General features: G+C 45.1%; 1 protein-coding gene across 1 annotated transcript in view; it reads left to right on the top strand.

Moving 5' to 3' along the window:
- PEBP4 (phosphatidylethanolamine binding protein 4) overlaps positions 1 to 15,643 on the top strand; it is a 201,198-nt gene that overhangs the window by 94,561 nt on the left and 90,994 nt on the right. The window contains exon 4 of the mRNA XM_088020993.1: positions 10,776 to 10,874. Coding sequence (XP_087877119.1) covers positions 10,776 to 10,874 — 99 coding nt within the window. The remainder of the gene's footprint in view (positions 1 to 10,775; positions 10,875 to 15,643) is intronic.

The raw sequence follows: 15,643 nt of genomic DNA, 5'->3' as shown, positions 1-15,643 counted from the left end.
GCTTATGCTCTCTCTCTCTCTGTCTCTCTGTCAAATAAATAAATAAAATCTTTAAAAAATTAGAAAGAGTAAACGGGAAGTAAGGAAAAGGAAATGGTATGTGCAGTCCGCCTGTGAAGCGGGGAGCAGGCGAGCGCAGGGAGCTAGCTGGTGGACAGGGAGGGGGGAAGACAGGGAGGGAGCACTGTCACCTATGGTCAGGAGGCCCCTTGAGGTCAAAGACTAGTCGTGATAGGCTCAGTTGAGGAAGCAAGCTGAACAGAAAGGAGATTGTAGCCAGAATCCGTGTGAATTTTGGAGATGGAGCAGTTTGGGATGACGAGGGTCAGGGTGTGACTGTTGCTGGTTGAGACAGAGAAAGAGAAGATTGCCAGAGCGGCCGTGGTGCTGGACGGGTATTCCACATGTTTGCTGAAGTCACTGGGATGACAGCGGGGCGCAGGGAAGACAAGAAGACTGAGCAGGTGCCAACGTCTTCGACGAATGAGCAGGAGCAACCATGAGATCATAGGGGACAGCAAACAGGCCGGAAAGAGGATGTATGGTTGAATGGCCTGAGCCACAAAGAAGGACGTGGTGACAGGGAGCAGTGCCACCTCCTGGCCTCCTGATCCTGGGGTTTGTGGGGCGCAAGAGAACACACACCAGCACTGGAGAGTGCTCAGGGGCTGGGGCCCTTCAGGGGAGATCCAGGCAAAGGCAGAGAAGTAGAGCGATTCATGGGGAGACAGAGGGCAGAGGGGAGATGCGTGTTCCTCAGTGGCATTTCTGCAGGGCAGAGTGGACGTGTCTGGAGGTGGAGGAGAGTGAGGACTGGTTCTGAGGCAGAGAAGAAAAGAGCATTTGGGGCATGATGGGGTGGCGGAGGACCAGTATCTGGGAAAGAGGTCGGTGGGGGAGGTTTGGCTGAAAAAAACCAGGGTGGGAGGCAGGGGAGATTGGGGCTCAGTCCTTCTGAGGGTGGCCAGTGGGGCAATGGACAGAAGACTTGGCTCATTAGGCCTGGGGGAGTCCGTGTCACTGAGTGCTTTCTGCCCACCTGGACTGTGGTGGCTACCCATGAGGCTGACATTTCCCTGCGGGAAGAATCGGTGTCACGGCGAGCTGCAGTAAGCAGACAACCCCATGTACAGATGGTGGTTGAGGGTGGAAGCCAGAGGTTCAAGGATGAGGCCCATCCAGCTCTGACAGCTCTTTAGAGCAGAGTTCAAAGTCAATAGCCACTTCTTCCCACTTTCCCTCCTTTTTTTCCACTCTCTCTACTGCTCCCATTTCCCCAGCCTCCAGTTGGGACACACCTATTAAAATTCCTTCTGGAATAATAAGAAAAAAGGTCAAAAAGGGAAAAAGATTTGTACAGACATTTCGCCAAAGATTTATGAATAATCAATAAGAACGTGAAAAGTTGCTCAACATCACTGGTCATTAAGGAAACGTAAATTAAAAACACGGTGACATGCCACTAGATACCTGCTAGAACGGCCACAGTGTAAAAGACAGATGGTAACAAGTGTTGGTGGGGATGTGGACAAATTGGAACACTTGTGCACTGCTGGTGGGGTTGCACAATGGTGCAACCAGTTTGCAAAACAGTTTGGCAATTTTTAAAAACGTTAAGCATAAATTTACTATATGACCTTGCAATTCCACTTCAGATATTTTCCCAAGAGAATTGAGAACAAATATCCACACAAAGACTTGTAGCAAATGTCCATAGCAACACCCTTCAAAATAGCCAAAAAGTAGAAGCAACCCAAATGGCCATCAACTGGACAAATGAAATGCATACCAATATCCATACAATGGAATACTATTTGGCAATAAAAAGGGATAAAGCACTGAGGCATGCAATAACATAGTTGAACCTCAGAAACATGCTGAGTACAAGAAGCCAGGCACCAAAGACCACATATTATACGATTCCATCTACATGAAATGTTCAGAAAAGTCAAAAAGGAGATTATCAAGACAGTAAGTAGATTAGTGGTTGCTTGGAGCTGGTTGGAGAGAACAGGGAGTAACTGTAAATGGCACAAGGTTTCTTTTTGGGGTGATAAAAATGTTCTAAATTTAAATTGTGGTGATGGTTGCACAGCTCTGTTAATTTACTAGAAATTGTTGAAATGTATGCCTAAAAGGAGTGAAGTTTGTAGTATGGAAATTATACTTCGGTATAGCTGCTTTAAAAAACTGACCTGGACAAATCCAGATCTAACTCTGCCTCTGTGTCGTCACCATCATCTGGATCGTGATTTGTTTTGTTTTTAAGATTTTTTTTAACTATTTGTCAGAGAGAGAGAGAGTGCATAAGCAGGGGGAGCGGCAGGCAGAGGGAGAGGGAGAAGAATGGCCCCCGCAGAGCAAGGAGCCCGATGTGGGACTCGATTCCAGATCCCAGAACCCTGGGATCATGACGTGAGCCAAAGGCAGACGCTTAACCGACTGAGCCACGCAGGTGTCCCAGCACCATGATTTGTTAACATGGGTTCCCACACCTTGCTCATGCCCTGCGCTATGGAGCCCAAGCCCCCGTCCATTCATTGCCCTTCACCTAACTGCCCTCCACAAATAGAATGAGGATTCCCAGAGCTCTGCCTGTGGCAAAGGGACAAGGCCATCCCTCTTTACCTCTCAGCCAGTGAGAGAGAGACTAGAGGCTGACATCTCCAGGATAATACTATGTGATTAGTACACATTTCTCTCTATTTTACCATTTTAGTTTATTCTTAGCAGGTCATCCAGTTGACCCTTGAACCTTAGGAGTTTGAACTGCGCAGGTCCACTAATCCACAGATTTTTTTTTGATCAATACAGTACGTTACCCCAAATTTATTTTCTCTCATGATTTTCTTCACTTTCTTTCCTCTGGCTTATGTTATTGTGAGAATACAGTATATTATACATATAACATATAAAATATGTGTCCATCAGCTATTTATGTTAGCAATAAGGCTTTTGGTCAACAGGAGGCTGTTAAGGTTTGGGGAAGTCAAAAGTTATACATGGATTTTCAACTGCACAAGGGGTCACCACCACACCTGTGTTTTTTCAAAGGTCAACTGTACGTTCACATGGCTCAAAAACCAAAATGGTAGAACAGGCATATACAAGAGACAGCCGTCCCATCTCTCCATCCTGTCTGCCCCTATTACCACCACCGTGTGCATCCTCCCTTGGCTTTTTAAAAGTAGCCTCCCAGAGTTTGTTTATGAAAATACAAGCCACTGTAAAGAAATATCTTATTTTCTCTTTCTTCTATAAAAGTGAGCTCCTAGATACACTGTTCTGCATCTTGCTTTTTTCACTTAATTTATCTTAGAGAGCTTTTCATAACAGATCTTAGAGAGCTTCATTGTTTTTAACAGCTATCAAGTATTCCATTGCGAGTATGTATCAGTGTTTATTAACCAATCCCCCACTGATGGACACTTGAGTTATTTCCGACTTTTGCTATTATTATTCAGCCCTGTCTAGAGCTGAAATGAAAACCTTACATACAAATTGTCATAAACGTGCAGATATCTTTAGAAGGAAACAAATCACAGAAATGGGATTGCTGAGCCCAGACAGAGGTAAATTGCCCCTACTTTTCTTCCCCACAACAATGCAGGAAACTTCCCCACGGCCTCACCAGCAGAGCATACAATCAAACTCTTGAGATTTGCAGAATGTTTGACGAGGACGTTGATTCCATCTGCTCTTTTCAAGTAGATTTACTTTCTTTTTTTTATTTTTAAATTTCATTGAGGTAAGAACATGAGATCTACCCTTTCCCAGATTTTAAAATGTACAATACAGTATTATTAACTACAGGCACAATGTTGTTCAGCAGATCTCTAGAACATATATATCTGCATAACTCAAACTCTGTACCCATTGAACAGCTGCTCCCCATTCCCCTCTCCCCCAACCCTGGCAACCACTGTTCTGTTCTACTTACATGAGTTTGACAGTTGTAGATACCTCATATAAATTGAATCATACAGTATTGGTCTTTGTGTGACTGTCCTATTTCAGTTAGCATAATATCCTCATGGTTCATTCCTTTTGTTACAAATGACAGGAATTCCTTTTTTTTTATGGCTGAATAATACTCCACTGTATGTATAGACTATATTGTCTCTAGCCATTCAGCCACTGATGGACATGTAGGGTTTTTTTCACATCTTGGCTATTGTGGATAATGCTGGGATGAACATGAGAGTACAGGCATCTCTTTGAGGTCCTGATTTCAATTCTTTTGGATAAATACCCTGAAGTGGGACTGTTGGCTTCATTTAAGCAGGATTAGTTTCACATGGTATCTAGACACCTCAGAATCCACTGAATGGGTGTTAGAATCTGAAGGTAAGTAGATCATCTATCAGTCCCCTCGTTTTCTAGAAAAAGCTAGAGAGGAGAAAGACTTAGCCAAGAGCCCCAGCCCGCAGCACAAGGCTTCATGAGTACTGTTTGCCTGGTATTCATTAGGTCAGTGTGATACCCCCAAAGAAGTACAAAACAGTTTCGTCCCAGGCAAGAAGACATATGGCAAGGGCAAAAATCTCTGGAGACAAATCCATTGTTGAAAGTATTGACTGCACATTCTTCTCCTTAGGCTATGCCTAGAGGATGGACCACCATGGTCAGACATTAGTGTCATGTGCCCGGAGACTGGCTCATCTCCTTCACCCCTCCCTATGCCAGCCTGTCTGCTCCAAGGACCAGCAGAGAACAAGCGGGGGCCTGGGTCAGACTTCAAGGGGTCTAGCTACGAGCCAAGCTCTTGAATAGCCTGTTTCCCAATTTATCTGCTGAACATCACCCAACCTCTGCTAAATATTTGCTAGGGAGCTTTTGTTGCCAACTGGGGTCTTTGAAAGGGCTGAAAACCAGCTCCCTGATTGCACTGAGAGAGAAGGCTAAAGACCATTGCCACAGAAGCCCTTTCTTTCCTGCTGAGTATTAGAAGAGATCTGCTATGGGGTTGCTTAGCAGGGAGGGGATCTAGGAGAAACCTCAGGATGTAACCACCTCAGAGAGCACCGTGCAACAGGGATTCGCCCACGGAGACCAGTCTCCTGGTTCACCACTTATAGAAGCAGACACCAGTGTGGGAGAGCTGCAGGTGGGGGCCGGGAGGGGCAGTGAACAAAGGGAATGGGAAAGAAAAGATGGCTGCCATAGAGAAGAATTCCTCTGAGCATTGTTTGACCAGGAAAAAAATGAGGGTTTGGGGACTTCTTACAGTAGCTTTTTTTAAGTACAAATCTTTTATTTTTTTCCTATGTGTAAAAGCAGTGCATTTTATTGCACAAACTGGAAAATGCAGAAAAGCACAAAGAAGAATATAGTTCATAATTATCCCATCACTTAGAGGTGGTCAACATTTCAGTTCTGATTTTCTTGGTCCCCTTTCCGTGGAAGGGTATATATGTGTATGATACACAATTCTGATCTTCTCTTCTGGTTAGCTAAGACAATGAGATCATATTTTACATAAGATTTTGTAACCTACCCCTTGTTTCTACATACCTTAGAAAACTCTGGGAATAGACATAAAAAATATATATGTCAATTTCATAGGCAAAATGGGATTTTATTTTATAAAATTTGCATATCTTTGATTACTAATGAAATTGAACATTTGTTCATATGTTTGTTGATCATTTGTACTTCTTATTTTATGAATTTATGCCTATTCATGTAGCTTATCTATTTTTCTATTGGGTTATTACTCTTTTTCTTATTGATTTAAAGAGTACTTTACATATTAAGGTGAATGCTTTATCATAGATCTTGTAAATATTTTCTCCCAGCATTATCTTTGAATTTTATTTTGCTTTCTTTTTTTTGTCATAAAAGTTTCAAAATTATATCTAGTTAAATATATCAATCTTTTCCTTTATGCCATTTACTGTTAACAGTTTGGTGTGTACTTTTCCAGACATTTTCTATGCATATGCAAATATATCTATAAATATATATATAGTTAGATATATAAAGGTTTTTTTCCTGCACATTTTAAATGATAACATTCACACTATTCGGCAGCTTCTTTCACTTACTAGTATATTTTAGATATTTTTCCATATTAAAATATAAAGATCTAATTCTAACAGAGTATTCCATTATAGGAATTTACTAAATTTCATTAAGTCACTTTTTAAAGATTTTTTTTCATTTTCGCATTTAAATCTGGAAATTTTTTGGCATATGAAAGAAATGGAGACTGAAGTTTATTCCACATGGTGAGCCAATTGTCTCAATAGCACTTAAAAAATAATCTATCCTTTCCCTACTTGTTTGAAATAACGTTATTATGTATTAAGTATCATATATTTAATGAGAACTTGATCATCTATTAAATACACATATGTTAAGAACATGAGTTTCTCTCTAGATTTTCTACTTTGCTTCCTCTAGTTACTTGTTCTTTAATCAACACCACGTTGTTTGAGTTATTGGAGCTTTATAATATGTTTTAATATCTTCAAAATCAATACCATTTCCCTAGTTTTCAGTATTGCTTCAGCTAATTATTTTTTTTCTTCTATTCAGAGCTTTAGAATTATTCCATGAGGTTCCCCAAATATCTATTTAAGATTTTGATTGGACTTGTGTTAAATTAGCTAATTAATTAAAGGATATCAACATATTTATAAATGGTTCTTTCCGTTTAAAAGCATAGTGTGTCGCCACATCTATTCAAGTTTTCTTTTCATGCACATCAGTAGTTTTTTGGCTTCTTTGTCTAAGTCTTGGATTTTTCATCAGGTTTATTCCAAGATATTTTATATTTTTTATTACAATTATAAATGGGATTTTAAAAGTATTTTCTGGCCATTATTAATAAGTACTGATTTTGTGTGCATTTCATAACAGCTCACTTTACTGAATATTAATCTAGCTGTTTCCAGCTGAGCCTTTTGGATTTCTCAGGTAGGCAGTCATGGCACTTGCAAAGAGAAAAAGAAATTAATTAAAAGACAGAAAGAGGATAGATGGTTTTATTTCTTTTACAGTATTTACACTTTGTTTCTTTTTACTTTCTTATTACTTTGGCTAGAACCTATTCTTGGGAGTATCAATTATACAGTTTTTCCTTCTGGGATTCTATTGGAATCTCACACACACACACACACACACACACACCCTGGCTCTTTGGGATATGATCCTACGTTCCCCCTCACATTTCTCTCTCTCTTTTTAAATTTAATTTATTTATTTGAGAGAGAGAGAGAGAGAGCACGCGTGCACAAGCAGGGGAGGGACAGAAGAAGAGAGAATCCCAAGCAGACTCCCCGTGGAGCACAGAGTCCAACGTGGGGCTCCATCCCAGGACCCCGAGATCATGACCTGAGCCAAAATCAAGAGTCGGACGCTTAACTGACTGAGCCACCAAAGCACCCCTGCCTGCACATTTTTTTAAAAAGATTTTATTTATTTATTTGACAGAGAGAGAGAGCGCATAAGCACAAGCAGGGGAGAGCAGCAGGCAGAGGGAGAAGCAGTCTCCCCGCTGAGCAGGGAGCCTGACGCCGGACTCAATCCCAGGACCCTGGGGTCATGACCTGAGCTGAAGGCAGATGCTTAACCGGCTGAGCCACCCAGACACCCCTGCCTGCACATTTTAACACCAAACTCAAGGTCTCCCAAATTTGTTACTCCTAATATTCATGGCACTGTCGTCCATGTAGTTGCCCAAGGTAGAATGTCAGGGTCATCCTAGACGTCTCCCTCTCCCCCATTGGCCCTATCCAGTCACTCCATGCTGTTGATTGGACAGTACAAATGCCTCTTTCTGTCTTCATTACTACTACTTGCATTTTCAAGCCCTTGTGATCTCTCTTCAGAATATCCCAGTTGTCTTTCTTTTTTGTTTTCTTGTTGCTCTTCTTTTAGTTTTTTACTCGTTTATCGTGTGCCTTTCCAAAGCACACACTTAATCATGTCAGTGGTCTATTCAAACAATTTCAGTGGGTCCTGTGGCAAAACAAATTCTAAACAACTTAGGACACTTAATCTCTCTATCATCTAGTCCCTGTAACCTCCCAGCTTTGTCACCTACCGTTCCTTTCTAGATGCCTGGTGTCCCAGCACACCAAGATTCTTGCCATTCCCCAGACCTCCCCATTCCTTTGCACAGACCCTTCCCTTGGCCTACAGTCACTTTCCTGACCCTGCTCATTCTTCCAGATCGAGTTCAAAAGACAATCTGTGAAGGCAGCCTGGATTCCGGAGGTAGAGAGGTTTAGGCTCCAACCTCTGCGTCCCCTGAGCACTTGGTAAATGTTCAGGCACTCACACGTTGTACTACAGCCACGTCCCCTTCAGATGAAGAGGAGCCCCGGCTTGTCTCTATTTGCCTTACTCACGTCTTACTCTCCCGTTCCCTTCTCATCCTGCATCCTGACCAGTCTGAGGCCCTGTCCACGTGAAACCCAGCTACCACCCATTTCACGACTGCACCTGAGCAGTTAAAAGCACACAGATGTGGAATGTCCTATTATCTAGGAACCTTACTACAAACCTATGCTATATTCAATTTCTCACTTTCCAGAATGACTATTTCACCCCTTCTTCCTTGTCCCCAAACTTCTTATAATCCGTCTTCCCCTAGACCTTGCCTCTAATTCACTGAGAAAATAGAAGTCCTCGGAAGACAGTTGTCCTCCTTCCTCACCATCACGTTCTCCGGTTGCCCTGCATCTGAGCCTGTCTCCTCTGCATCTTCCCAGAGGCCAGTCCCTCCACTTTTGCTCTGGACCCTGTCCCCACCCACCTTTCCAGAGTCTTGCCTCTTGCAACGATCCCCTTTCCCCTCTCTGTCCCCTCTCTCTGTCTCCCTTTCTACTTGATCATTTCCACTGGCCTGCAGACATGTCTGACTGTCACCTCTCTCTTAAAAGAATAATTTAAAAAATTTTAAAGATCTCTTTACTCTTCCTTCCCACCCAGTAACAGCCGCTCCATGTCTCAGCTGACCTCACACTAAAATTTCTTTTATTATCTTTACGACCTGTCTCCAGTTCCGCATCCCCTGTCTCATCTCCACCTATCCCAAGCAAACCTCAGTCCTTTCTACTCCACTGAAACTGGTCTTGCCAAGGTGTCTGATCCCATTGTCACATCTGTGTTCTCGTCTCCCTCTACCTGTCAGCAGCATTCGGCATAGTTGACCACCTCCTCCTTTTTGAAACTCTTTCTGGCTCAGCTTTCATGATACCTACTCTTCAGGTGTTCCCCCACCTCTCTGGCTTCACAGTCTCCTTTGCTAGATTCTCTTCTCTCCTAAACATTAGCTGTTCTAGAGAACCCTTTTCTGTTCAAAAGACCTCTTGTCTGTTCCATGTGTCTAAATACAAGAAGAATCTCATTAGTCTATGGATTTAAGGACCATCTATATGTCAATGTCTCCAAAACTTAGCTATCCAGGCCTGACCTTTCCTCCAGACTCCAGACTCTGACTTGCATACTTTTAGAAGTATTCCTAACTTAATATGCCTAAAACAGAACTCTCAATATCCCCTTTCAAACAGTCTCTTCCCCGGGTCTTCTGTGTCACTAAATGGTCCCATTTACCCAGTTGCTCAAGCCACAAACTCAGGAGATATCCTCAAATTCTCTTTCCTCCCCCCCTCAATGCCCGACGGTCCCATCCATCAGCAAATCCCATTGATTCTGCCTAAAAACACTTCCCCTCAATCTACCTCCTTGCATCTCTCTCTATTGCTACCATTCTAGTCCAATATGCCTTCGCTACTGCAGCAGCCTCCTGACTGGCCTCCTGGCTCCATCTCTCACCTCCTGCTAACCATGCATTCTCCCCCCAGCCACCAAAACAATCTTTGAAAAACAAATCAGAGCGTCTCACTCTGCTGGCTAAAACCCTCCATCGGTTCTCCATTGCACTTAAGAGTAAAACCCTCCTCCTCGTCTACCAAGGCCTACAAAGCCTTCTGTGCCCCTGCCCACCGCTCCAACCCGGCCTCGTCCACTCTTCCCCTTGCTCACCCCTAGCCACATGGTATTCTTTCTGTTCCTCAAACCCCCACTCTTTCCCACATGCAGGCCTTTGTAGTGGCTGCTTCCTCTTCTCAGAATGCTTGCTCCCTCTCATTCCCACCCTATTTTATTTTCATCAGAGTACTAATCCCAATTGGACATTTCCTTGCGGTTCGGGTTTGTTTGTTTGTTGAATTTCTAAAAAATCTCTGTCTCTTCCCTAGAATAAAAGCTTCCTGAAAGTAAGGCTCACACTGTCTTGTTCTCTGTTGGATGCCTAGCCCATAGAACGATTTCTGGCACACCGTAGGTGTTCAGTAAATGTTTGTTGAGGTATGAATGAATCCTAGTATTCCTTGCAACTGGTACCGTTCCTGACGCCAACTAAGTTCTTGTGTTTGCCGAATTCATGGATAAGTTGCTCCAACCATACTGTAAACTTCTTGAGAGCAGAAGCCCTGTTTTAAATTTCATTTTTCCATCATAGCACCTAGCATGATGCTAGGGACTTCCAGATGCTTAGTAAATATGCTTGTTTGATTTATTCTTCTTCATAAAGGGAAAGCCAAGCTTTTCAGCTGTCTACTTAATAGGCTTCATTTCTTTGCGAGTAAACATGTGACACAAGAGGAATGTCACGAGAACAAAGATGGACTGGGTAGGAAGCTACAGGGGTCGACCCGCCATTCTCGGCTGCAATAGAGATAAAAGGAGAGACTGCACCGTGCAGTTTTCCTGTCAGAATTCTAGTCACGGTGCTACATTTCTTTCTGGTGAATGTGTTACAGGGCGCAACCTACATCCTGGTGATGGTGGATCCAGATGCCCCGAGCAGGTCTTCACCCAAAGCTCAATTCTGGAGACACTGGCTGGTAACAGATATAAAGGTAAGCAGGCCAGAAGGCACTTTCTGATTCATTTGGGGTTATAGCTGGAGGATGACTGTTCTGTGTAGTTCTCGGCTTTCACTCAGGAGGGCTGGGGACTCTGAAGGGCAAGGACTTCCGTGTCGGGTTGCCCCCTGCCTCCAGCTGTCACAGTCCCTTCCAAGTTTTCTAACGATTCCAAAAAACATTCAGAATCAGTGGTGCACAGGTAAATGGGCTCTCAGGATAAACCGGGTAAGGAGAGCCCCAGTTTGTCGTGTTTGCTGATTTCTGTAGTGTAAATACTTCCATCATGGCCAGTTTTGAGTTCCTGATGATTTAAATGATTAACTCACAAATTTTCTGAAAATTTAACAATTGCCTCCAGCGCACCACCACAAGGAGCCTGGATTCGGAGGCACGGGGGTGATTTTGTGCAGTCCAGGGGGCAGAGCTGGCCAGGGGGAGTCCTGCAGGAGCTCCTCCTCCTGATGGGCCGAGGGGCATGGGGAAGGCATGGCGATGTCCTTTCCTTTGTACAGAAACAAGCGGCCTCCCCTCATCTGTGTCCCTTTGCCATCACATAATAGTGAAAGAGTCTGGCTCGTCCCTTCTGGAGTAGGGCTGAAGAACACAAGTCTGATGCATTGTTAACAGGCATCATGTGGGGGAAGGAAAAAAGGTTCTATTCCCAAACAAGTTTTGGAGACTCCATGTTGCACTATATTAATCCCATTCCTCACTGAAGGATTTTTTAGAACTTTTAATATTCTAATGTGCACTATATAGTATGCATTTATTTTCCAACCTCACTGAATCTTGTGCTCATGAGCCCCTGGCCACACACGCGTGTGTCTGCACTGAGAGAGCTCGTGGATGGCCTTCGCAAAGTGTGCAAAGGCATCAAGCCATAAGATAGTGGGAATCCAGAGCTAGAAAGACTAAGTCTGGATCTAGGTTTGGCTGGTCCCCAAATCCATGATCACCATTAAGTTGCCCAGAGTTCCTCTGGGCGTTTCATGTTTATCTGTAAGATAGGAACCATGTTACCTCCTCTGCGTGGTTGTCATGATAATCCAATGAGAGAGTATCCTGAGAACACTTTAGAAACCATAGTACCACAAGTATAAGGAGTTTCTGGTTTTCCTTCTACTGCTATGGATCAGAGGCAGGGGTATCAGTGTGAACTAGCCACTGATGTTCCTGAGCAAGGCAGGGGCTCTCACAACCCCTAGAATGGGGCTTGGGGGGATTTGGGGGGAAGCTACCCTGTCAACCAACCCCTGCCCAGTGACCACAGGCCCTTCACAGGATGCTCAGGTCGACAGCCCATCCTCAGAGGCAGTGCTGGCTACGGAGGGCCTTGGAAAGGGCTCCCTCCAGGGACGCTTCTGGCAGTGGCTTCTTGGACAGTGCGTGAGGGAAAGCAGGGGCATTGTTCAACACCCTTCCCGGCCAAGCACTCCTCGGCCTGGTGAAGAGCCTTGGAAACACCATAAACATGCAAAGGGGCAGAGCTGGGGGATTTTCATGCCATCAGGGCAGGGAGAGGAGCTGAGAGCACAAAAGGGAAAGATACTGGATCCTGCCCCAATTTAGAGCCTTGCCATTTTCTGTATTTGGGATTCCCTGGCCATCACAAGGGGGCGAAGCTCTCAAGAAGGGAGTATTGCTCTGGACGTCACATACCAGGCTGTCCATAAGAGGGTTCTACGGGGCAGTTCTGAGGCAGACTTCAGAAACTGTGGTGGATGGAGTCATTTCAGCATCGAGGGCACCTTGGGGCCATGAGGCTGCCTTTCTTCCAAGCCTGCAGCCCCTTGCCCCGCCCATCCCCTCACCCCAGCATGCACTTGGGACAGTGTCTCTCACAGATGCTTCGTGGCGCACACACAGGCTCTCAGCAGCCCAGCTGAGAAGCAGAGTGGGTGGCAGGTGCCAGGTGGCAGGTGGCCGGCAAGACTGCTAAGCCGCAGAGCTTAGCAGGGCCACCTGCCCGGCTGTGGCCCTCAGCCTTGCCGCTCAGACCGGAGGAGGCTTGGCTTTCAGGCACATTTTCACCCCCTTTCCCTGATCCAAGGGCCCAGCAGGAAGCGGCAGCCCTCCTCAGCTATACCCACCCAGCCTGCCCACCAGCCCCCGCATCCCTCCAGCTGCATGGCCAATATAAAACCAGGCTCGTTTAGGTCTCAGGCTGTGGACCTCAGCCAAAAAAAAGGGAAGCCTCTTATCAAACCCAGCAGTACTTCCTTTGTGTTGGCGTTAGCTGTGGCTGAGTAGGTCTCAGACATTAGAGCATGTTCAAATCCGCGGGTGAACGTGTTAAAATGCAGATTCCCAGGCACCACTTCCAGCGGTGTGGAGCGAATGAGTCTCCAGAAGGGAGTTTAGCCAACTGAAGGAAGACCACAGAGCTCATCGTCGGAATGCCTTGGTCATTGCTGTCATCCCCCATCTGTGGAGCAATTTTCAAGTGACAATCACTTCTGACACTTCCTTTTGAGCCCTACAATCGCTTTGTGAAGTAGGCATTATCCCCATTTCGGAGGCGGGAAAGCGAAGCCTAGAGAGGCTGGCTGATGCAGTCTCTTAGCTAGAGGGTCGTGGAGCTGGGTCTTCAGCCCAAGCCCCCAAGCTCCAGATTGCATACCCTACCACGTGGTTGGACCCTGTGGTCTGGTTCACACCCCGTCTCAGCCAGCCACTCCGCTGTGGCAAGAGGCATCCCACCGTGCCCTCTCTGTCAGATGGGAAGCAGAGTCTCTGTGGGTCACCTACCATTCCAGGGATCTCTTTCTCCTTCCCTCTTATGGATAGATGCTGCTAGGGAACCTCCCTAGGGAATGCTATCTTGGGCAATCAACTATACCTGGGAAGAATTTCAAACTTTTCTGTAATTTTAACCCTTGATATGTTAGGTTAAGAGTAAACCCTACGTAGTATCACTACCCTCCACGGTCAGTGGCCTCACGCCATAAAGTCACAGCAGAGGTGGAGTGACGATAGCCCTGTGATTCGCAGTGGCCACGGAGGTGGGACCCAGTCTGTGATAGTAGGGGCCCGGGTCTAATTGGGTGGTGGGCGGGGCCACGGCCACGGGAACCCCTCAGTAGGGACAATTTGGGGGCCATCTGTCTGGGTTGAAACAGCAGTCAGTTCTTAGGAATATAGGGAACATCGGCAGCCCCCTGCCCCAAAGAGAGGCCGACAGGAGTTGACTGTAGAGTGGGATAAAGCTCTGGAGAAAGGAAACCTGTACAAAAGCTAGAGAGAAGTCCACCAGTAGGAACCAAGGGTTCATGGTACCCTTCGTTGGCTGAATTCAACAAATATGGATTGACCATTGTTTGCAAGTGTAAACCAAGGACTCTGGAGCCGGACGACTGGGTTCAAATCTGAATCCACCAGTATAGCTGTGTGACCTTGGGGGGCAAGATACTCAACCTGCATCTCAGTATGCTCCCTTGAAAAGTGGGGCTAATCAGTAGTGCCTGCCTCACCCTGTTGTTATGAAGTTCAAATGAGTTCTTTTAAGTAAAACGCTTAGAACGGTACTCAGAGCACATAGTAAAGCTGTATATACTCCCTGGCTGTAGCATTATCCTTACTGTTCCTAAGTCAGGCACCACACTGGCCCCGGGGTTGCAGATGCGCACACAACAGGGCAAATCTTTGCCTTCCAAGGGCTTCTGCTCTAGTGAGGCAGAGGAAGAGGGTGCAGCACAGGGCTGGGATTCCAGGGGCACCAGGGGTTCTCCCAGGGCAGAACTTCCCACAGGGGTGGGTTCCCGTCAGCTCAGGGGCAGGACGAGGCTTCAGTCCCCAACGCTGGCCAGACCGCGGCAGGCAGGGACTCCTAGGTAAAGCATGTTCTCCTTCTCCGCCCCCTCTTTGAAAAACCTCTCATTGAACAAAAGAGATTTCGAACAGAGCGTTGACAACTAACATCTCTCTCCCCTCAGTGCCATGTCCTCCTCAGCTTTCTCTTTAAGATGTTTTTCAGTTCTGATTCAATCTAATAATCTTCGTGCTAAAGCCTAATTAAGATATCAATTAATTTGCATCATTCATTTCAGAAGAAAAGCTTATTGGTTCATCTTCTATTTGTCTCTGAAATTAGTGCTCAGAGCTTTTCATGCAGATATTTTCATTAGACTTTTTATTGTTAATGGGAATATTGAACACAGGAAGATGGTATATTAATACCTTCCACAAAGAATATCATGATTGGTGACAAAGAACACTAAGAACAATTAAGGAGACAAGAGTACCTTTTTTCTTCCAAAAAAGAAAATCTTCCTAGAAACCGTCAATGATTCTAAAATTTGCCCTGAATATCTTTTTTGTTTTAAGAAAGAAAGCGAAACGGCAAGTCCGTGTTTCCCTTTCATTCAGTGCCCTCAACCTTTGGCAGCTGTAAGCGCAACCCATTCTGGGCGGAATTAAAAGGACCTCTAAGAGTGCATTATTCTGTCTACTTTTCTATGAGGGTTGAATTTTTCCATAATGAGAGGTTGTTTCTTAAAGGACCCCTCAGTGTGTTAGGTGAATAAGATAAAGGGGAAACCAAATAAACAGGGCGAGGATCTTAGCCCCTTGCTTTCCAGTGATGCAGTTAGCACACGTTGGGACACTTGCTTGAATGATCGGTTCCACTCCTGAGCGATCTCAGGAAAGTTACTTGACCTCTCTGAGACCGCGGCTTCTCCTCTGTAAAACTGACACAAATCCTTACCCTTCAGGGTTGTGACAGGAAAAGGAAATTACATATGCAAAAAAGGGGAAGACTC

The sequence above is a fragment of the Eumetopias jubatus genome, unplaced genomic scaffold (genome assembly GCF_037043125.1).
Source record: "Eumetopias jubatus isolate StellerSeaLion01/CBP00866 unplaced genomic scaffold, mEumJub1_p1.0 scaffold_2, whole genome shotgun sequence".
Taxonomy (NCBI): domain Eukaryota; kingdom Metazoa; phylum Chordata; class Mammalia; order Carnivora; family Otariidae; genus Eumetopias; species Eumetopias jubatus.
Note: the sequence above shows the minus strand (reverse complement) of the source record. Positions and strands in the feature narration are given on the sequence as shown.